The sequence below is a fragment of the Falco punctatus genome (assembly GCF_963210335.1).
Source record: "Falco punctatus genome assembly, chromosome: Z".
NCBI lineage: Eukaryota > Metazoa > Chordata > Aves > Falconiformes > Falconidae > Falco > Falco punctatus.
Genome location: NC_137586.1, coordinates 48,760,905 through 48,784,403, shown reverse-complemented (window position 1 = coordinate 48,784,403; position 23,499 = coordinate 48,760,905). Strand labels below are relative to the sequence as shown.

At 40.6% G+C, this 23,499-nt stretch overlaps 1 protein-coding gene across 5 annotated transcripts in view; it reads right to left on the bottom strand.

The window, feature by feature from the left end:
• Positions 1 to 23,499, bottom strand: part of SYK (spleen associated tyrosine kinase) — a 55,639-nt gene that overhangs the window by 18,806 nt on the left and 13,334 nt on the right. For 2 of the 5 annotated variants that reach the window (XM_080373147.1, XM_080373151.1), the window contains exons 1-6: positions 20,649 to 20,685; positions 17,744 to 18,195; positions 14,759 to 14,919; positions 4,718 to 4,856; positions 3,199 to 3,280; positions 2,150 to 2,199 (exon numbers count right to left, since the gene is read on the bottom strand). In XM_080373147.1, the coding sequence (XP_080229273.1) occupies positions 2,150 to 2,199; positions 3,199 to 3,280; positions 4,718 to 4,856; positions 14,759 to 14,919; positions 17,744 to 18,195; positions 20,649 to 20,670 (906 nt within the window). In that variant the 5' untranslated portion in view covers positions 20,671 to 20,685. Of the gene's footprint in view, positions 1 to 2,149; positions 2,200 to 3,198; positions 3,281 to 4,717; positions 4,857 to 14,758; positions 14,920 to 17,743; positions 18,196 to 20,648; positions 20,686 to 23,499 lie in introns of those variants that run through there. The other 3 variants (XM_080373148.1, XM_080373150.1, XM_080373149.1) reach the window with 2 other exon arrangements.

Genomic DNA, 23,499 nt, shown 5'->3' with positions numbered 1-23,499 from the left:
CCAATTAATCTCAATAATGTTGAGTCCCAATTCAAACATTAACAATCCCAATTCACGTATTTTGGCAATCCATTTTGTAAAATAAGAAAAGATGCAGTACTTCAGAAATGTCAGAAACTCTTAATTCTTAATTAAGATGGTGGAAATAATGTGAAGATAGATTGCACATTCTCTACATAAGTCTTCATGATTGTATTTGCTCTTTTCAGTATGCATTTTTGCTTTTGCAATCCAAATTCATTGTATTTCAGGCTCTGTGTATAAAAAAAGCTACAAGTGGTCTTCAGTGAGTTACTACTTTTGCATAATGATATTAATGTATGAGAACCTGTCAATATTAACTGAAGTCTTTGAGCTCCATAAATAGTAATATTCATTTTAAATTTTCCACTTTCTATTTTTATATTATAGAAAAGTAACTTAGCAGGCTTGTTTTATCTAAAGAAAACACAAAATTCATATTTCTGTTATAAGAAGTTCAGAATGTCAAACATATTGTAACTTTAAGAAATATTTTAAGAGAATATTTGCAAAATGTGCACTCAACACATCTCACTCATATCTTTGGTGCTCTTCCTTCTGTCCATCATGCACAAGTCTTAAATGTAATTACTACCAATCAGTCCTGAAAACATTAATGGTTGTACGTAAAACATGCAAGTGACCAAGCATATTTAAGTCAGCTACTTGCTAGAAAAGCACATGTTCAAGGGTGGAATTAATCTCACCTAAAAGCAAGGCATATACTCTTGGCTAATCGCCTGGGCTCCTTCTGAGTGGAAAGACATAGGCACATATTAGTGGAAAGTAGTTCTACCACTTCTAGGCTGAAGTGACATGTGGACAGATATGTCTCTTGTTTCAAAATTCCTCAAAAGCGAGCCTTTGTTATTTGCTGAATGAACAGTTCTTCATTTGAGTTCATTAACCTCAGGACAGATTAATCACATCCTGTTAACGTGACCGAGTCTTTTACCTGTAAAGCATCATGAACAACTGGGGTAGCATTACTGCAATGCACTCATGAAAAGTGAAGAGGTTGGCCCATTTACTTTCACTGCACGGTCTCAAACACGAGTTAGCTTAGTCAGGTATACTTTTTATTTTGTTGTTACTACTTCTTTGATAAGTTAAATAGCTAAAATACGATTTCTTGAATTTACTGTCATATACATTTAAACTGCAAAATTTTCTATGGATAATTCCCACACTGAAGGTGCTTGATCCATCTCTATAATTGTGTGTACACCAGATGATATACATGTGGTCTCATGTGCTTAAACTTCATGGTCATCTTTGTAAATTGCACAGATCCAAACCTTCAGGCAACATTAAAAAAAAAAAAAAAAGGCACCAATTCCGGTTGCATAATTTCCAATGAGAATGTTTGTTCACAGGGACTCAACAGTACTGAACTAAATGTAATTGCCTACATTAACAAAACTATTTTTTTTCTATAATGCATCAAGATAATGACCTACCTGATTAGGTTCTCCGAGGAGTGGTAAAACAACTAAATTAAACTTCCTATTTCAGATGAGATCAAGTACAGTTGAATGAAATGGTGTTATGTATCACACCTCAGGTGGCTTCTCTAATCAATGGACTCTGAGAACTTAGGCAATTATAATCACAGTTGGCCTTGCTCACTCTTCTTCAAGTTGATAAAACAGCTTCGCCTAATTTCACTGCACAAGGAATCAAACCCTTGTGCAAAGTCTGATCTTTACTGCACCAAATATGAAAGCAAATTGAACCTCCATTTCTGCTTCAGTCAACAGATTCTCGACATGGACAATGTAAACAAAGCAGTAACTCTCCTACTGTTGATATAGTCACTTTGATAAACATTGATAAAACATGACCATCAACAAGGCATTGTGTATATGAAAAAAACCCATTTTTCCTATACATTATACATATAAAAGAAGTTAACATAATTAAATGATGAATAGCTCATGCAAAACACTGATGAAAGCAATAATTGTGCTAGAATATGTTATGATTATTCTTTTCAGCTTACTGCTTATATCCCTAGAAAAACAAAATTACTGCTGCAATAATATCCAAGCATTAGGATTCCTAGAGCAGTATGTGACTATAAGCCTTCTCAAATGAATACTGCTGCTATATCACCACCTACTCTTACCTTAGAAGGAGTTCCAGGAAGAGGAGGGCAAGTGTTAAAAACAATATTATCTGTAAAAGAATCAAATGTAGAAGGATACTGAGTAAGGTGAGAAACGTACTGTAAGAACAAAAAATTTTACAAAGGGGACCAACTTTGTTTTTTAAATCACATTACAGTGCTTCTCCTGGCCTATCTTTGCCTTTGTCTGAAATGTGCAGCAGACTCCAGTACTTGCTGCCACATAGGCAAAAGTATGTGCAATGCCTCAGTGATTCAAAGGAGCAGAAAAAGTACAGTCATATCCTTTCACCATGGCACTTGTATCCAGTTGGAATGACAGAAGAAGTCCTTAGAGAAAGAACATCACTTCTGGAATAGCATGAGTTAGAAAAGGATCAGGCAGAAGCACCTTTTTTCCTTGGCCATCAGGGCAAGAGAGAGGACAGGGTTTTATTAACACGACATTAAAGAAGAAACAGGCCAGAGAGCATACCAGACCTCAGGACACCCCCACACTCCTTCCCCTCCTTTCTGCCAAGTTGTCAGGGAATGCCTCTCTGACCCTATTTTCAGCATCGGGTGCAGCGAATCCTTTGCTCTGCCTGGCTCTCACCAGCATGGGAAGCAACTCCACATCCACGAGCCGCTCGCCTGTTGCGTGAACCTCTCGCTACACCCAACCTGAATGCCCATAGCAATGCTGCTGATGTGCTGGTCTTAGCTTTGAGCAAAGACCATTGGAGGAGTGCTGGGATGACCGCCTTGTTAGTGCGTGTGGGCCAAGTAGCACACACTGCCACTTTGAGCAGCAAAGCACATTTTGGATCTGACATTAATTTAAAGCAGCAATAACTGGAGCCGGTAGCCTCCTTTAAGCTATAAGCTACAGGTCTGACAGTTCTTGACTCTTTTGAAAAACTGGAAATTTAACATTTACATTTCTTTTAATCAAACTTTAATCTACTATAATCTGCACCCACCTACATAGCAAGTGGAAAAAAATGCACACATCTTCATCATCATTAACATGGCTGTTTATGCATACCAAAATAATAGGAATAACTCACCATTTTCTGAGCCGAGCTGTGGACAGGGAATGGTAAGAACCCTTAACAATCCATCTGGTTTGTATGAATAATGCTCAACTAACTACCAGAATGAGAGGAGAAAAAAAAAAAAAAAAAAAAAGGAGAGAAAAAGATATTAAAAGATAAGGGAGCTATAATTAAATACATTGCCTCTTTAAAATTGCATGCATCTGTACAATAATTGGTATATTTTACAGCAAATGAACTGGGCCTACAGCAGATCTTTACCGCAAATGTCCCTACCCCATCTTTACTTCTGTTTAGCAGGGGTGCATGTTTCTGAAGTAACCTTGTGGATGAATCTGGAACTTGACCCAGGAACTGGATTTTTAAGAGTCAGCATTCTGCACCTGGTTCTGTTACTCACCAGCTTTGTAATTCTGAGCAAATAACTTCTTCTTATACCCCTGAGGTCCTGCCCTCTTTTTTTTAATTACTTTTTTTTTTTTTTCCAGGATGGGTACAACTACAACGCAGGAATTTTCCTAATATGCAAATGCTTTCTTTGGACCTTGAAGTCACAATGGGATGTAAGCAGTTAATAAATGTACAGCACGAACAGTTATAGCCACTTTTGCTCCTGGACTGTCCTCTCCATGCCATTTTATTACAGGCTCATTACTGCTACTCTGGCTTTGGTGCAATTAGGTACAAAGGAGGCTGGGGTGTGAGTGAAAAAGTTACAGGTGTATTCAAAAAAACTTGTAAGATACCATAGTTGCTTTTAAATTTCCAGTGACTCTAGGAAAGAAATACGCAGGACATTTACAGGAAAGGCTAAGAATTAATATATGCAAATAAAGATTCATGGTTTAGATTTATGAGTCACTTTACTTGTTTTAATAGAATTTTAAGCAAGAGGACATAAGAGATTTCTGCAGGGGTTTCAATTCCCCTAGCATTTTCAATTTAAGTACTCATTTCCCCAGTATTCAATTTTCTTATCAACTATAGCATAATCAACTATGCTTTCCTTAATTGCCTAATCCTTACCAGGCTTCAGACATATTTTGGTGGTAACCCTTAGCAAACTATGCTTTTTCAGCATTGAAGGTAGAGAATTTCAAAGCTAGAGGATGCAGTATGTGTACAGCATCCTAAAGCATCCCTTTTGTCCTTCCTGGCATTCTGTTTATTGCTGTTGTAGAGGGCATCAGCAAGACTACACCTAGTATAGCCATTATTGAATATGGTCACTTGCAAATGTAAATTGCCTTAGATTCTAGAGAATGTTCAGCTAACAATAATAATTGCAGCAATTTTGAACTCGACCAAGCTGCAACATCACATTGAAAAATTATTAAACTCTCTACACTTACATAGCTTTCTACATTAAGATATATTTTCTTCATGTATAGAAACAATGTAAAGTTGGTAACGTGACAAATAACCCGCCCAAACATGTTGCTGTTTAGCTAAAGACTATTGTCACTCAACAAAGTAAAACAAGCTGCCTTAGTCAGCTGACAGATAACCAAGTGATTCAAATCTAACAGACCTGCCAGAGGGTGTCAAATCTTTTTCCATCCGGTATGGAGAGCTTTCCTGTTTTATCTCTGTCAATACGGTAATGCAGTACTTTTCCATCATTCAGCAGGCACAGGGCATAGGAACCATTGCTGTCCCTTTCTCGGATACTGCAGGAATAAGAGAGATTTTTGAAGGTTCCACTTTACTAGGAACGAGCATCTGTGTTGAAAATTATTTTTTAAATCACCCTTTCCTTTAAGTTTTGAATTAAAAAGAAAGCAAAATCAGCACTGCAAAATCTGAAGGCATTTTGTTAAGCCTTTCATTTATTTCATAGTGTCATTTGTTTCCAGATAGAATGCTCTAAAATTTAAATTTCTTCTGCCTGCCGCAGCAACCGATGACAACAGAAAATCCACAGTGTGGAGCTCTTTGCTAGGCAGCTACAGAACACTGTGCAATGCACAAATAGCTCTCCAAGCAAGGAAGCATTTGAAGGCTTGTGTACAAGTTGTAAACCTTTTGTCGTCTGCCCTTGCTGTCATCTCTTTATTTCAAAATAAAAGAGATAAGAGAGAAAACCCTTACTTTAATGAAGGCACTTATCTGCTGTTTTTAATTTTAGGTCAGCTGTAGAGGAGATTAAGGCGTAGCTTCTTGTAAGTGCTGGATCTTGGCCTCAGACTTCCATGGGCTTTGTAAACAAGCAGCTACACCTCAATCTCCTCTAAAGCTGACCTAAAATTAAAAACAGCAAGTAAGTGCCTTCATTAAAGTAAGAGTTTTCTCTCTTATCTCTTTTATTTTGAAATAAAGAGATGACAGCAAGGGCAGAAGACAAAACAGTAAAATAATATAACATGAAATACAAATAAAGGGAAAATCTTTGTGCACTGAAACAGCTTGTCGGACTAGGGATTTAAAGAAAATCACACATTTCTGTATTCATCAATTCTTATAATTTCTTTAAAGACATTAAAACTTTGTTGCAGATCTTACATAAAAATTCACATGAAATTTCACACAGTATATATATCTGGTCTCAACTTCACCAGGGAGACATCATGGAACGTAATATAAAAACATTATCTAAAATTCAGAGGTAACCAGGATGTTCTCCTTCTTCCAGGAGGTCTGCAAGCAACATCTAAGATGCCTGTAAAGCGTTGCAGAGCTGTTTTATGCATATTCAAGGCTAGCTCACACAGAGACTGGACCCAGAGTAGATAGGAATTTGCTACTAGCTCCATCATCGTTGGTTTCTGAGTTTAGAAAGTATGTTTTTTCATTTTAGTTTGAATTGCCCATGTTCGCTTGCTGCTGACAGTGAGATGGCAGTAGAGATAGGTTAAAATTTTCTTGAGTAATTTATTTTTGTAAGAAAATTCAGGTTCAGCAACACTGAAATGTTTCTTGTTCCAGTGTGCACAGATATCTGCTCACTCTCCCTTCAATTTTTCAAAAGCCCTGAAAAGAAACACAGCAGAAATACTCTCACTTAAGGTGTTGGAAAGCTTTGCTGGTGCAACATGTGTGCTTGTTGTCATATCTCAGAAGACTGCAGAGCATTGAATTCTCCTCATCAGCTGACTCACTCAAGGCTGAACTAAAACTGTGTCTTTCTGAACTATTCATGCAACTATTTTTTCAAGCAGAGTGATTCTTGTTGCCTAAGATGTGAACAGGATGCTGGATAAAAGAAAAAGCAAGTAGGTTTAGGTTTTTTTCTGAAACCAAAGTAACTTGCCTAGTGTCTCTAAAGAAACTTGAAAATGTGGTTTTTCATGACATGCAGGTATTTCTTCAGTATGCTGATTTCCTCTGCGCTGACTGACCAGCAGAGAGCAACAGGTTCTGCTAAAAGAATGACTCTTACTTGCTCTTAGCAAAAAAGGCTCGGAAAAATATTATCAGAAGAGAGGGCACTGTTTCTAAACCACAATGAATGGCATTTCATTGCATTCAGACTTCTGTTCAGAATACAGCACAAGTAAGATTATAAAAATGCAATGCATTGTTTCCCAGTAACAGTAAAATGTCCTTCATGTTTCACATGAGGAAACAGTGTCTCCGATACAGTTAGCTCTAGTGAAGCTGGTTCTCATTGCAAGAGTTGTTACTATCACAGAGGCACCACAAACATTTCTCAAAAGCACAGGCATCAAATGCGAGTAGTGAGTCCTGACTTCTCTTGGCACAGATCCCAACAGCCCTATCAGCACTCAGTGCAGGATTTAAGTAGAGTTCAGGATTATTAGGTTGTAGTTGCATTTCTGAGCTCTTCCTTCCCCCCAAACCTAACGCTATGTTAACTCTGACAACATCTGCAGTTCATGGTCACGGCAGCTTCTGTCAGACAGCTCTATCGCTGCAACATCCAAAGAATCTCCATTCTAACGCTCTTATGATTTGAGTAGTGTCCAAAAGGAGCCTTGTTCTGTTGGGGTTATGGCCCAGGTGGTTTTTTGTATACTGTAGCCAGTCCAACACAATTTGAATCCCTACAAAAGACAACAGGAGGTACTACTATCTTCCAAAACATTTCTGAAAGCATTCTGTTCTGAATGTTCTGAAAGTTCTGAAAGTAACAAAAGCATTGAAGCTACAGCCAAACGATGGCCTAAGTCTTAATTTTGGCAAGGAAATCCTTTACTGGTCCAAAAAGTGCTCTCACAAAACTTACCATCACAGTCCAAACAAAAATATTTTTGCCTCTGGTGACAAGGATTGTCACAGGCCATACTTCACAGTTTTATTTTGGTTTTGTAAACTGTGATAATGGCTGTCTAGGTTAGGCTAAGCCTCGAGACTTCTGGCTGGGTACACAGTACCCAGTACCTTACAGTTATGATAAAAAACAGAATCAAAAAAGCTGCTCAAACTGAAAAGTTATAAACTGACCTCTTCACATGGAAATCAAGGTTATAACATCTTTTTGATGGTGCTGCCTGTACTACTCATGGTCATCACATCAGATTTGGAGACTCTCTTTATATATAGAACTTCTCTTCTATGAAAAGTACACAATTAGAAAGTTTAGAATAAAATCCAAAATTCCAAATGTATTATCTGTTTTAATGTGCTCTGAAATGACACACAATATTTACCGTTCTTCAATACAAACTGACAACAAAAAAATCTTCACTATAAAAAGCTATTTTTTTAAAAAAAAGCACTTTGGAAAGGAAGAAAGCCAGCAGTGAAATATCACCTGGTCTTGCATTTCATGCCATTGCAGAGAATTACAGATCTACAGAACAAAAACATAAGGATAATAAACACCTGCAAATAAACATTATTTCTCTGTCATCCACTGAGATTAACCAGAAACATGAACAACTTCACTGAGAGCAAATTTGAATTCATAGATTGATAGAGAAGCATCAAGGTATCTAGCTTTTCTATGACATACTTTTTAAAACAGCAATTATAGAAGGAACTGAGATACTCGAATTGCTACGTGATGCAATGCAAAGAAGGTTTAGTTATTGATTTTAATTTTCATGCAATCTATGTGTGAATATTTTTACATTATTGTGAATGTAACCTAAATAACAACCAAAAACTATTGGAGTATCATTGCAGGCTGTTTGAATAGCTATCCATTCTCTCCTTTGGTAAAGACTCTACTTTTGCTTGGAAGCAAAAAGAACAATGTCCCAATTTTTTCTGCTTCCAAGTGAACCAAGTGAAAAGCCAAATGATCCCTTTCTTCCTAAAGGAAAAAAAATCCCTGAGGGTAAAAAAAAAATAAAAAATTGCTATTACAACATGCCTCATTGACTGTGTAGAAAAAAAGAAGTCACAGCATTCTACAGTGGAAAATAATGAAGGAAATAAACTAGCAAAATGCTTGCTTTAGGAATGGTGTGAAATTATTCTCACTCCTGAATCAAGGGCATGCTAAAGTTTGTTCTCGGCCTTGCTTTGCCTTCTCAGCAATAACAGCTTCCTTGATGCCACAGTCCCACTGCTTATCAAGCTCCAGCCATTTCCTGCTTGTCTGCCCTGATGACCCTATCTCCTGTAATGTTATTAACAACACATCTATTTATTATCACTTCAATATCTGTAGCACACTGCACATTTTCCAAGTTTGAGGGCAATAAGGAATTAACTTGATGCCTTCTGTGAAAGGATCACACACAGGAAAAAAGAATTGACTGCAGTCTTCATTTACATAATTTCTTCTCCCATATTTAGTAACACAATCAAAGCTGTTTCAGGAATGCCAGCACAGTACAGAATTTAGGGGCTAGCTCAGCCACATGCTATTGCTATCTACGATGGAACCTAAAACTTCATCTCCTGATAAGACTATTGTGGTGCACTGTGCAGTAATGAAGCACCTTTGCGAGAATGATTGCATCACTGTATTCTATTTTGCTGGCATTGCCCTACCAAAATAGCAAAATACACCATGCGCCACCAAAACCTTTACAAATAGCTCTGCTGTATAACTGCACCCGCAACAGGGGATCTTGTCAGTACAGCTGTCTCTGTCAGGGATTGCATCTGTTCTTCACACCTCTGACTGATGAAGCACACAGTGTAGAGCTGGACTTGAGAAGCCACAAGGCTGCTGCAGTGGTCTGTGAGTGGCACCTAACTATGTACCTAACTGAAAATCAGTAACAGCTGTCCCAAAGAGCTGTAGGCATCATCCGGGTGGCTGTGGGGGGGAATACAGCACCTCCAGAAACATGATTCAGTGTCTGTATTTTAACATTTACCTTGGAATTTTTTTATGGTCATCTAAGCCTAGCAACTGCTTGGCACTTTGAAGAGGAACTTAATAATTAATTAACATCCCTGAATTAAGGTCATGTTTAGTAGGATTGTTTTCACCTTGTCTGATGTCAACAATGTCCAGTTTCATTTATGGATACAAACATAATACTGATAGATTTATTTAAAGAATACAAGGTCAGGTAAATCATCTAGCTCAGTATGCACTCCAGTAGTGGTAAATTCCTACAGAAAACCAGTAAAATGAATGTAAATATAGACAGCTATATACATTGGAAACATACATTTTTGGTTAGATAGAAGACAAGAAAACTTTTATGGACAGCTTCACTTCAAAACTCGTTATTTTGAAATGGTGTTGCTCGTGCTAACTATAGGGACATATAAGAGACAGTTTAAGTCTCCAGAAGTCATGAGATGCCATGATGAGTAGTGCTGTGAGTCATTCTAATAGTCTAAACTAGTTTTGTCCTCTTTAGTATATCTCACTGCATATTGAAGACATTCTTATGATAATGAAGTTATTTTTCACTTTACATTTACACAACTGTTCACATTTTATGTGAACTACATACAGCTATGAACCCATACAAAGGGTTTATAGAGACTAAACTGCTACTTATGCAATGCCCTTACTCACAATTTCCTTAATGTTGAATTTCGAAGTTTAACAGTAGCTCTATTATGTCTCTTCATCTTCAGAATTTCCTGTTCTTAACACATATGCAAGATCACTTGTTTATATAAATGAAGTGGTCATTACCAATGACAAACCAAGATGTGCCAAGAGCTATCACACACTTACCAGGGTTGTTTCTTATGTGAAAATGAAAAAAACCCTTAACATTTCTTTTACTGCTGCTTTGTCACCGTTAGCATATCGTTTATTTATTTTCTGACTGATCTACACATGCATGCACTCACATAGATAATATTAACAATATTATCAATTATATTATTATATATTATGAATGCAAATATTATTATCATGTTAACTGTACTAATAATATTGATAATATTACCTATTATACCTGTATAATATTGATCATAATATTCAGCTTTTATACCCCCTACCAGGCAAAGTCTAATGAAAAATTATGTCTGGTAAGAACCAGCGTCCTACACAGCATGCAAAGTAGCCTTAATGAAGCTCACAGTGGCTTGAAATGTAAATAAAGTTCTCTATTTTCAGATGCTCTTCAGATCATTTTAGGGATACCAGATTTTCCTTCTATTCAACCACCATAGTTTTTTCCCAAAATTTTGTGGCTAGAGTGGCAATCTTTCATGAGCATTCTTCCCAGAAAAGGTGGGCACTGCTTTACATTTCATGTCATTTCATGACATTGTTTCTATACTCTGCTTTGAAAACAACCTTTATAGCACCCATATATACACTTGTTTCACTAACTTATCAGTCATGACAAAAACTTTAAGACGACCTTTGAAAATTCCCTAGCAAAACACCCACAGTTAGATCAGAACTTTTCCAGCAGCATGGATGAGTTGCAGTGTTATATTTCTGATGCTATCCATGACACCTTGAACTGTGACCAGGAAGCTTTATTTCCATAATTATTATATTAAAAAAATTAGATTTGATAATCTTGTAGTGCTGCAAAGCAGCACTAAAGAAATCTAGGCTTTGGGTGTGTTCTCACAGAAGCCACTGTACTGGATTTTGTTTCAATATAGGTAGGCCAGACAGCCGATTTCTGGTGCAATGACATTTTAGAATGTAAAAGAATATATGGAAATACTCTAGCCTTCTAAAATTTATTATTATTTTCATAATAAACAAAATTATTTTTGTCATATACCAGCACTTGCTTGTGGACTTGTTGTATTATCTTGGAATACCTCATCTCATTGAAAATCTAGCTTCCCTCTATGTTCCCAGGCTCCAGTTCCTACCTCAACAAGTGGTTGCCTGAAATGTAAAACAACACACCTCTCTAGCACTCAACAATTTTGCTGCTACTGTTCAGTTAGCTAACAAATGAGTAGTTTATTTCTCAACAGCTGCTGAGCAAGCCCATGTTAGGCAAACCACTGCAGAAAATAGAAAACTTCTCTGAAGCAGACAGTTCTTTTGTTATTTACCATAAGCCTCGATCTGAGAGCTGGAAGAGCTCTGGAATTAACTGATTTCTGATACAAATGAACACCACACTACTTGTCTTGCTGCTCTGGCTGCTGAATTAGGGGGCAGATGAAGATCTCACCTTGTTCTTCCCTGGGGGCATAAGAGTAAACAGCAGCTGAGTGGTTATTGAACTCTAAACCTGCCAGATAGGTAGTCCATGCAAGAACAATTGATGCATCTGAAAGAACCCTACAGACGCAGAAGTAAACAGTGTTGTCCTCAATAAGAGGGACCCAAGCTCAATTATGACTATCAGTCATATTTTCATATTCTTTAAGCTCCGGTGGCATCTGTCATGTTTTTAAACAGAGCCTTAAAGTTAACATTTTCCCCTCTATGGGTTTATCTAACTGATGTGAAAGCAGCCACCAGAGTCCCAGCAGAACTACGTAAGATATGCACCCACTGACATAACCAGTCCCACAGGAGAAGGTCTGTCTGCTCCCTCCGCAGCTCAAGGAGCATGTCACTGCAAACAGCACCAGAAATGCCTCCTAGACCATCTCGAGGGGAAACAGGAAAATGCTGGGGAAGTACTTTTATTTAAAGCTGTAGGAATGCGTGCAGAAGATTAAAAAGAGACCAGGATCTGCAACAGAGGCTGAAAATGTCAGGTGTGCTAAATCACTCCAAAGCCCATCCCTGTTAGATAAGGGGTCCATTTCTTTGAAGAAAAATTATCTTCCTTTTTTTCCCCCCAAAAGAGAAACCTTTGACCACATAGAAACCAAGAAGTGCTAAAAGTAAACTGCAAAAGTTGCGAGTTTTAATACATAACCAACATAATGACTCAGCAGAAAGCAGCATTTTTAGAAACAAAAGTTATTAAAAGAAAGGGTTGTTACTTTGTTTCAGATTACAGCTCCACTTGCCCCTATGTTTAAAAAGTAGGAAAACTATCGAAATCACAGGGCAATGAAAAGGAAGGGTGGTGTGATAATGCTGTGCTGCTGATCTACAACAGTGACTGTGTACATCAAATCGATGAAACTTCTGTGCTATAGGAAGACACATTCAGGAAAAATGATCTACGATAGGGAGAATCTTTGGTTCCACAAACATTTGTAACATTTTTTTTGGTAAAAAATGTAACAAAATTTGTAACAAATGCATAACTTTTTTTGTTACAAATGGAAACAAAAGGAACAGAGTAAATTACCCTCTTAAGTGTGATCCCAAGAAACAGGGAGTATGAGGCTGAAAATGTGAAGATGCATGGCAATTTGGGTGAGGGTGACTGTGAAACACAAAAAAAATCAAGGAGGGAAGGAAAGAGGTTTCAAGATTATGAGATGTCAGTACACTCAAAGCATTTGTAGACCTGACAGAAATTAACTCAACTGTAAATAAACATTTAGAGGAATTACCGGTTCCTGACGATTAAGATTGAAACATGGAAACATTTGATGGTTGCACCCACATTAGCAACTAGTGTGGCACAATACAGTAAATTAGTAAAGTGAAAGAGTTAGTGCTGCAGAAGCATGTCCATTCTGCACTTGCTCCTGGGGCTTTACTTTAGCTTTAAAAACACCAAAGGTAGTTGAGTGCTGAAGGAGCCTAGGTAGGTAGGCGATGAAATTTCTCTTAGGAATTATACAGCTCCAAGTTATCCTTCCATTTGGGGGGGGGGGGGGGGGGGGGGCGGGGAGGGAAGTCGGGCATAGCAAATGGCTTGGTGAAAACACTGCTTTTTTCAACTGAGAAATTTCCAAAAGAATAACTTTTGTTAGAAGATTTCAACTGTCTAATACTCATGAGATGTTGGCTGTTAGTCACTATACCAAATGACACATTTGCACTCAGAAAACAAAAGATCATGAGGTCAAGCAAATGCAGGCAGGGCAGACACGAATGGCAATACCAATGTAAAAGCAATTCCTTCTGTTGCTTAACTACAAAGCAAAGCACCATCACTGCCGCCTGGAACGCTGACAGTTACAGATCCCAACAGTTGTTAACTGTTAGCAGTTTCTTTGTACTGTTACCACTTTAGTAAAACAGCATATCAGTCTATCAGGTGCTGGTGGCCAGGCTTTGGCAGCAGGGCTGCAGAGGCTCTGTGAGGAGGTCAGGACCTGCCCTGGGCTGGTCACAGGTGGTTCCAGCTGGCCCAAATGGACACTCCTGCAGGCCACTGCAGTGCCACTCAGCCGAGTATGTGGCACATCCAGCTCTGTGAAAACATCCTTAAGAAAGGGCAGAACAGAGAGGAAATAAGCCAAACATGAAAGAGAAGCAGTAGTGCAAACACCAAGGGCAGAGGATGAGGTGTGGAATGAGGACCTCCAGCTGCTGGTGCAGAGAGTCCCCTGCAGTCTGTGAGAGAGGCCACGGTGCAGCAGGTGTTCACAATGCAGCCCTCCAAGCAGGTGGATGCTTCCTGAAGGATATTTCCTGTGTTGAGCCCATGTTGCAGCAGGGAACAGCATGGAGGGAGTGACAGAGAGAAGCTGTTATGGGCTCACATAAGGCCCCATTCCCACTCCCAACCTCCCTCACACTGCTTGGTGGGGAGGGAAGTTGAGTGTGAAGGAGTGAAGCTGAGTCTGTGAAAATGGGGGGTGTGGGGGAATGAGCTGCAAGTGAGGGTTTTGATGTTTCAATCTTTGTTTCTTACTGTCCAACTCAATTTTAATTGACAATAAATTAAATTACTTTTCCCCAAGAGGAGTCTGTTTTGCTCATGAGGGTTAGTGGCACAGGATCTCCCCATCTTCATCTTGACCCACGAGCTTTTCCAGCCTGTTTTCTCCCCCTGTCCTGTTGAGGAGGGGGAGTGTGACAGCATCGTGGTGAGCCATCATTAACCTACCACAGTCACTTAGTACTGCTTATCACACAAAATAAAGTTCAATGATTTTTTCTTGGTATTGAGTTTCTCTGATGCCCCCTTCAGAATTAAACCTAGTATTTGACTAAAAACCAATGATGCATGCCTTTGCTATAGTTTCCCACCTCCAGTTAAGTGGAAACCTAATCTTGGAGACACGTGCTTAGTACTGGAATGATTATGTCATGTGTATCATGCTGCACTGTGCTGCCTCACTGTGAATGCATGACAATTTAGGTCATATTTCATTTGAGATTCATTCAAGGGAACTGTGTAGTAACATTGGTGGCAAACAGCAATACTATAGAAAAAAGTAGTATTTTTTCTCACAGAAAACTCACAGAAATTTTCCATTGTTTCTTGACCCAATGAGGATACGGTGTTCTGATTCTTCCCGAGAGATCCTCCCATGGAACCATGGCATCTTCTCATGGGCTGTTGTGGCAATCAGCTTCTCCAGCTGAGGCTTTTGACTAATGATAGCTTGTTCAAGAGCATGCCCCTACAGAATGGTAAAAACACAGCTGGACAATCAAACTGTCTTCCGTAATAAAAACATGACAGGTAGACTCCCAATATCAGCACATATTTGTTGTACGTGAAGAGAAGACCTAGTCACTATAAAGATATTAAAACAGAGACTAACTTATGATAATCCAAACGCCACAAAGTTGGTATTCTTCCTTAACCTTGGAGAAACAGAAGCAAAAATAATCAATAAATTAAACCTTTAATAAATCAGTATTTCAACTGAAAATCGCATCATATTTTTATGCTAATAAGACATAGGTAAATACACTTAGTGTCACTCTTAGATGTCATAACATAAGTCCATATTACATATCTCATGGCAGTTTACTGAAATAAACTGAACATGCTTTGCATTGTTGCAGCATGTCTGTGTTAAAGACTTCAATGCAAATTTCCCCAAAGCAGACAGGACAGTCCCAATTTTAGAGTAAACTATGTTAACATTCTGGTATAACCTACACACTTCTCTACCGCTTCTAAATTTGGTCCAGAATCTGTGAGCAAAACCCCCTAGTTTTGAGTTCATGAACTTCTTTCTAGATTGGGCTCAGGCTCATCAGAAAAACCTGTAAGCCTCAGCACTTGTAGCAAATGTAGTATAAGTTTCAGCCTTTTCCAGTTTCAGCATTGCTCCACATATTTTACAGAGCAGAACACATTGGGTTACTTGCCAGTTCCAAAAAGGATGAAAAAACTAGCATAAATCCATGAGTTCACAATGGTAACTCATGGCTTCCCAAGGTGAAACAGCATATCTGTTGCAGCCTGCTACTAGTGTTTCCATGCTAAGACTGGCTTCTTCACAGTCATTCTAAGGAAAAAATGCAGCCTGTCTCCCTCATTCTTGCCTGACACATGCAGTACCAAAGGAATACAGGTAGTGGTCTGCAAGAAACCAAGTTCTGTTTTGGACATAATCTAAATAAGCATCGTAGAAACAAGGCCAGCTAATAGGGGAGGAGATTAAACAAGTCACCATGTCGTCATGCCTGTCTGAACCACAATACATAAAAATTCAGAATCAGAAGCAATCACAGAATCACAGGATGGTCAGGGTTCGGAGGGGCCTCTGGAGATCATCTACTCTACCCCCCTGTTAAAGAAGTTTCACCTAGAGCAGGCTGCACAGAATTGCATCCAGACAGGTTTTGAATATGTCTAGAGGAGATTCCACAACCTCTCTGGGCAGCCTGGTCCAGTGCTCTGCCACCCTCAAAATAAAATACATTTTTCCTCATATTCAGATATAATTTCCTGTATTTCAGTTGTGCCCATTGCCCCTTGTCCTGTCAGTGGGCACTGCTGACTGATAAGTAGTATCATACTGGGCACTGTCATACCATATCATATCAATATTGGGCACTACTATTGATAAGATCCCTTCTCAGTCTTCTCCAGGCTACACAGGCCGAGCTCTCTCAGCCTTTCCTCATCAGGGAGATGCTCCAGTCCCCACATCATCTTTGTAGCCCTCCAATGGACCCTCTCCAGTAGTTCCCTGTTTCTCTTGAACTGGGGAGCCCAGCACTGGACACAGCACTCCAGATGTGGCCTCACCAGGGCAGAGTAGAGGGGCAGGATCACCTCCCTCAACCTGCTGGCCACACTATTCCTAAAATGCACCCCAGGACCCCACTGTCCTTGCCCACAGGGTCACACTGCTGGCTCATGGTCCACTTGCTGTCCACCAGGACTTCCAGGTCCTTCTCTGCAGAGCTGGCTTTCAGGAGGTCAACACCTGTACTGATGCATGGGGTTGTTCACCCCCAGGTGCAGGACTTTACATTTGCCTTTATTGAACTTCATGAGATTCCTCTCCACCCAGCTCTCTGGCCTGTCCAGGTCCTGCTGAATGGCAGCGCAGCCTGCTGGTGTATCAACCATTCCTCCCAGTTTCGTGTCATCAGCAAACTTGCTGAGGGTGTGCTCTGTCCCTTCACATCCAGGTCATTCTGAACTAGACCCAGTGCTGACCCCTGTGGAACACCACAGCTACAGGCCTCCAGCTGGACTGTGCTGCTGGTCACAGCCCTCTGAGCTCTGCCGTCCAGCCAGCTCTGAATCCACCTCACTGTCCGCTCATCCAACCCACACGGCCTGAGCTTACCTGGGAGGATGTTATGTGAGTGTCAAAAGCCTTGCTGAGGTCAAGGTAGACAGCATCCACCATTCTCCCCTCATCTACTCAGCCAGTCATTCCACCACAGAAAGCTGTTAGATTGATCAGGTATGATTTCCCCTCAATGAATCCACATAGACTACTCCTGACAACATTCTTTTCCTCCACATGCTTAAAGATGACCTCCAGGATGAGCCTGTTCCTTCACCTTTCCAGGGATGGAGGTGAGGCTGACCAGCCTGTAGTCTCCTCGGTCCTCCTTCTTGCCCTTTTTGAAACTGGAGTGACACTGGCTTTCCTCCAGTCCTCAGGCACCTCTCCTGTTCTCCACGTGAGAACCAAACAAACCATTTCTTTACTTTCTTCTTTACCTCTATTAATTTTTGGTGCATGTGGGAATCTGATGACAAAGGTGAGTGCAGTGGCACATAAGGCTATGCTAGCCTAAGACATCATAAAAGTCCTAAGCTTTGTAAAATGCTGGGAAAACTACACTTATGGCCAAGTTACTGCATGTATTTGGGGTAAACCACCCAGTGTTCAAAACTCAAACAGCTGTGATTCCATTATGAAAACATACTACATAACAGCAGCAATAGCTGGAAACAAACACGGCAATCTCTTTTTCTCCCCAAACTCAAAAGACCACTTTATGGCAAAATCAGCCTGGATTTACCTGCAAATTCCAAGTTTGCTTGACATACTCTCTGATGAGATTCTCTTTCAAATCTTCAAAGGGTCCAGTTTTGGGTTGAACGCCTGGTGGTCTGCTGAAAGGTTTTCTCAGGAGACAGATAAGGCCATCTGCTTCCTCTGAGTGATAGTTAACGAGTTCAGCAGGACTGGCGTGCGACTTGCCTCCTGCAATAGCATATGAGCCACTCAGCTCCCTCTCAATTGTGTAATGATGAACCTTCCTTCCATGGGCCAAGGATAAGGCAAAGCCTCCCAGGTAATTTCGACTTTGACGGAGCAAGTATAGTCCATCACTCATGCCTCCTTGCATCAGATACTCCTCGGCTTCTTCACGTGTAATATTCCCAAAGAAGTACGGCAAATGGTTAGCAGGGTTCGTAGTGTTGGAAGCCATGCTTTCTCTTTTCCAAGTAGCAAATTTACTATCCTGTACTTGAAAAACAAAGACAGAGACATGAGCATCAGTTGAAAACAAAGGATAAACCAGTAACATGGCTATTCACACATGGCACGTCAGTAACAGATTTTTTGAAAGGCTTTGGGAGGAAGATCACATTTTTGTTGTCTTGTTAGAAGTTGTCTTCCTAAACCCCAATAGAAAGTTTTTCCCTGTTTGTATAGTAACAACGTGCAGATGGCTAAAGTGTACAACCGAGTTATATGAGCACAGGTAGAGAGGACTTTATGGAATACCATGTAAAAAGGGACGGTCCATAGTGCAAAACTGCAACTGAGGAATGAGCATCTTAACACAGGGCCTTTTGGCACACAGTGCTTCAGGCTGACACCTTCCCTGGCCACTGCAGACAGGCAGAGCTGTGGTGTGCACACTGCTTAGTTCAGATTTGGCCCATCAGCGGACCATAGCTGATCTGCTGTGTCTTGTGCTTGGGTCAAGAAACAGAAGAGAAATACCTGTACTGGTCTGTAATATGTGAAGAAAGGAGGTGTGGCAGGAAGGAACAGACAAGTTAAATGAACAAGGCTCACACAGTACGGAAAAGTAGTCAAGACACAGTCAGGCAGTGTTGCGCAGATCTTCTAGTCTGCTCCCTTCTCAAAGAAGGGAGATATCAAAGCTGCAGAGCTAGTGCAGCCCTACAAAATGGAGCTGTGTGCAGCATGTTATTTATTACTCATCTGGTTTGTAATAGAAGGTTTAAGATCACATACTAATCCACTAATATATCTTCTGTTTATTAATTGTAAAAGAAAGCTGTAACTGAAGAGGAAGAAGGCAGTCTTCATCAGTAAGTCACCACCAAGCACTGATTCTGCATAAACCACTATGTAAAATGACAAATTTGACTTCAACAGATGAAGACAAATGCAGCTTTCCTTAAACAAAATACATTATTTCAGTAACATAATGCAGGGTCAGAGAACTCTAATCAATAGTACAAGGTCCAGTTGGAGGCTAGTTAACTCGGGGTCAGTACTGGGGCCAATATTGTTTAAGACCTTCATTAAGGGGGTAGACAATGGCACGCTCAGCAAATTCACAGATTAGAAATATGGAGTAGTGGCTGAAACACCATAGGGTTGTGATGCCATTCAAAGGGACCTGGAAAATCTGAAGAACTGGGCTGATAGGAATTTAATGAAGTTCAGCAAGAGGAAACATCATGCGGAGCAGGCTTTCCCCCTTTGGGGCATCTGCCTTCCTGGCTGGGCAGCCATTCGGGGCAGCCCCAGACAGCCCTGTAATGTCACTGGGGAACAGCTGTGACAGCTCCTGACCTCATTGCTTTTCAGCACCTGCAGGCTCTGTCCCTGCACATTTTGCCCAGGGCTCATGTGGGCGCACACACAAGGCATGCAGGCTCCAGCAGGACTGTCAGTTTGTTCTACCTGTTTTGGCATGGGGGAAAAAAGCAGCTCTGGACACTGTGCAAAGGCAGCCCCTTCCAGCACTCCTCTCCCCTCTGCCTGGCTGCACAGCGCTGTGGATCCCCTTGGCACCTGTCCCAGGACTGTGGGTGTGAGGAGGGTGCCAGGGACATCAGCAGTGGTGAAGACTCCCACTAAGTTCCTCTGTCTTCCCTGACCACCCCCTGCAGGTACCCTCTGCTACTCTGGTGGTGTCTGGGGGGGAAAGCATGAGGGATCAGGGTTTTGGGTGTATCAGCTCTTCCCCCAGGGCTCCCCAACAGCTCAACAGGGCCCATCCAATTCTCCCTGCCCATCCTGGCTTGAGCACTGGGGAGTGTGAAGGAGACCAATGCCTTCAGTCCTGCTCTTCATCCCAAGGGGGTGCACAAATAGAGGCACAGCCTGGCACAGCCCCGCATCTCTGTCCTGACCCAGGGCTGTGGCTACTGCTTTCCAGCCTGCAAGGAAAGCCCTTGGGAAGCTCTTCCCTCCCCTCTCCCACAGCCTTTTGGGGCTTCCTTGGTTTTTCTACTCCTAGCACTAGACACACTCCAGCACTTTGCACATCTCTCTTAGCAGGACATGGCATCAGGTGCTGAGGAAGCCATAGGGGAGAGCAGCTCTGCTATAAGGTATGGTGGCATGAGCCAGCTGCCACAGACAGGGCAGAAGTCAGTCTCTTCCCACGTGTGATAAGATGAGAGGAAATGGCCTCAAGTTGTGCCAGGGTAGGTTTAGATCAGACATCAGGAAAAACTTCTTCACCAAAAGGTTACCAGGCACTGGAACAGGCTTGTAAACAAGTCACCATCCCTGGAGGTATTTAAAAGACCTGTACACATGGCACTTAGGGACGTAGTTTCATGGTGGACTTGGCAGTGTTAGGATTATGGTTGGACTCAATGATCTTGAGGGTCTTTCCAACCTCAGTGTTTCTATGATTCTATTAATCTGAAAGTCATTACAAACATGGAGGCTTTGCCCTAGTTCCAGTTTTCTTCATTCCTGCTTACTTGTTTCCCTCAGACACCCCATGTCACCGTATCATTCATTTTACTCCACTCTGCACCACAGATACTGCTGGTTAGGAGATGAATGCACATCTTCCCACCTCTGGCAAAGTGTTCCTTGAAGGCAGGCTCCAAGTCTTCAATCTCACTGTCACAATGCATGCAGAAAAACAGATTTGCTGATAGGTTTTCCATAAGAAAAGAGCTGAAATCATGTTTCACCATAATTAAAACAAAAGAACAATTGCTATAATTTCTATTCTATATGAATCTTTGATGTCCTCAACAGCAGAGGTAGCTGGAACACAACATCACAGCTGCCAAATGTTAATCCTAAGACTGCAGAAGGTTTCCATTGACATATTGGTAGGTAGGTTAGCCTGGACACAAACATACTGGATGCATGGATGGATGAATGATCCATGCTGGCTTTTCACTGGCACTGTACAGCTAATTTGGAGAAAAGGCCAAAATAATTTCATACAATTCTCATACCAAAAATGGTACTACACTGCAGTACCTGTTCAAAACACCTCAGTAATGTTGCAGTGAACAAAATTCCAACAGAAAAATGCCACCACACTCTACCTGTGGGAACTTATTTTCATGGAAGTTCCTTTTCTCCATACCTTTAATTTCAGCAGTCTTGAAAAAATAATATTAGGACCTTCATATCTAAAAAGGACAAAGAACTTTAGAACGAAATTAAGAGCTAATAACATAAAAGTGGGAGTGTGGGGACGTGGGAGGGGAAACTCACATTCCCTGGCTACAAAAGATCCCAAGATGGCTACTGAAATTAAAATTCATTTTGATATTAATGTATTTCATATCAGGGTACTCCTCAGAGCATTGTTTAGTCTCAGTATTCACTATACACTCTTCAGAATGAGTTGCCCAGACAGGAGTTCTCTTTGGTGGCATGCTTTTTGTATAGTCTGTAACACCAGGTTGTTCCACTGTTGTCAATTCAGCATATTTACGAGTATTAATATAAACGCTGAAAAACTTGTATCTGCTCATTAAGAAGTCACAGAACATACACAAAACAGAAGTGGTAAGTATGCATAGCAATAGACCAACACCTCCGAGTAAAAATTTCTCCACTGTTTTCTAAAAGATGTTCCAAAGCACTGTCCAAAGGGGGAAGCATGTACAGGCATACCAAGTTAAACTGAACTACTCATCTCAGATACAGAAAGCAGAGAAGGTGGTGTGACAGGACATTCATTGGGGTTTAAATGTTGACCTGGAAATCTGACTAAATGCTCAAAAAACTAGACAGTGCAGAGCTTCATGCTACTGTTCTGGCAGCGCTGTTGTTATCAAACTATTAGATTTGAAAATAGTTCAAGTATGTTCACACACCCTGGGGTCACCTGTGGATTGACACGGCAGTAAGGGTGAAGCTGGAATCTGTCCAGTCAGAACTGAGATACAGCATGTTGCTGGAGGCTCCTTACCTGCATGTTCATCATTCAGACTATGTGACTGGAACTGGTCCTTGTTACTTCTTGCTGGAGCTTGAATTTTAATGACCCTCAACTGTCTGACCTGTTAAGATGTCATGGTGTTGGCCTGTACTCTCCTACTATCTACTGGCTGCACTTCTACACACAGTTCTTCAATTTCCTTTAAAGCCCATTACGACACATCTTATGCTAGAAGGAAGTAATCTGTTATCCTGGACAGTCACGTTAACTCTGCAAGTGAAAGTTTTGACAAATTTAGTCTTGATACATTCTTTTCTACCAGACAAGTTATGGATATTATGCCTAGATTCAATAGTTAGCTTTGTTAATGCAATTAGAGTTTGTGGGTTTGAGTCAGAACTTAACTAAAACAAGGCACTCAGAAATGCCATCTCTGCACACAAGTATAGTGCTGCTGAAATAAAATACATAAATTTAACTGCTGCTAAAGACCTTTCTTTTAAGGGCTCTTTGCTTCTTATTGAGTGACCTAGTTTTAAGTAGTTAAAGTTGTATTTAAATGTGGCAAAGAAATAGAAATAAGAGATTTTTTAAAAGGGTTTAATTAATATTCCCCAAAGATATTGACTGCTGTGAAAGCCATTGAGATGAAATCTGTATAGTTATTTAAAGAAAGATTGAGTTCTGTCCTCTTCTTCACACTCTTTGACATAAAACCAAACTCCTTCATCCTGAAAAAGTATCAGCCCTGTTGGCAAATGTGCAAGGCACAGTTACTCAGCTCCATGTCAGCACAGGGGTAGACACCTTGGCCAAGTGGTTCAACCATTCTTTGCTGATAAGTTGCACTGCTCCATCAGACCCAATTTTTGGGAGAAGGCTCTGTCTAGAATCTTGCAGAAAAGGAAAAACTATTTTTCCTTTCAATCCCCTTTTTCTTTTCATCTTGAACTCCAACTAACGAACAGTGTGCAGGGCTCTCCTTAAAACAGCAAATTGTTTCATGAACAAGGCCTGGCTTCCTATGAATTCATACACTACAGCCTTCAAGCAATAACCCAGACTCCTCCTTTTAGACTTACACTTGCTCCATCTTCCAAAATTCTCATAAGCGCCAACTCAAGTACCCTCAGCTTCCTCCTTGTACATTAACTACTGGGTATCAGGGAAACACATGCTGCAGCTACATATTTAGATTGCAGGCTTAGAAAAAATGGGCACATTTTGAGCTCATGCTTTCATGCAGTGGAGGTGCTGTGCTGGCTTGTTCTCCTTTGGGCACATTTATTTATTCATTCCTGTAAATGATTATAAGACTATCCATCAGACCGTCTCCTCCGAGAAGTTAGGCCAAACTTAAAAAGCTGTCAGGGAGAACATGACAGGATGGTGACTGAATGAGCCCTTTTCTTTAGAAAAAC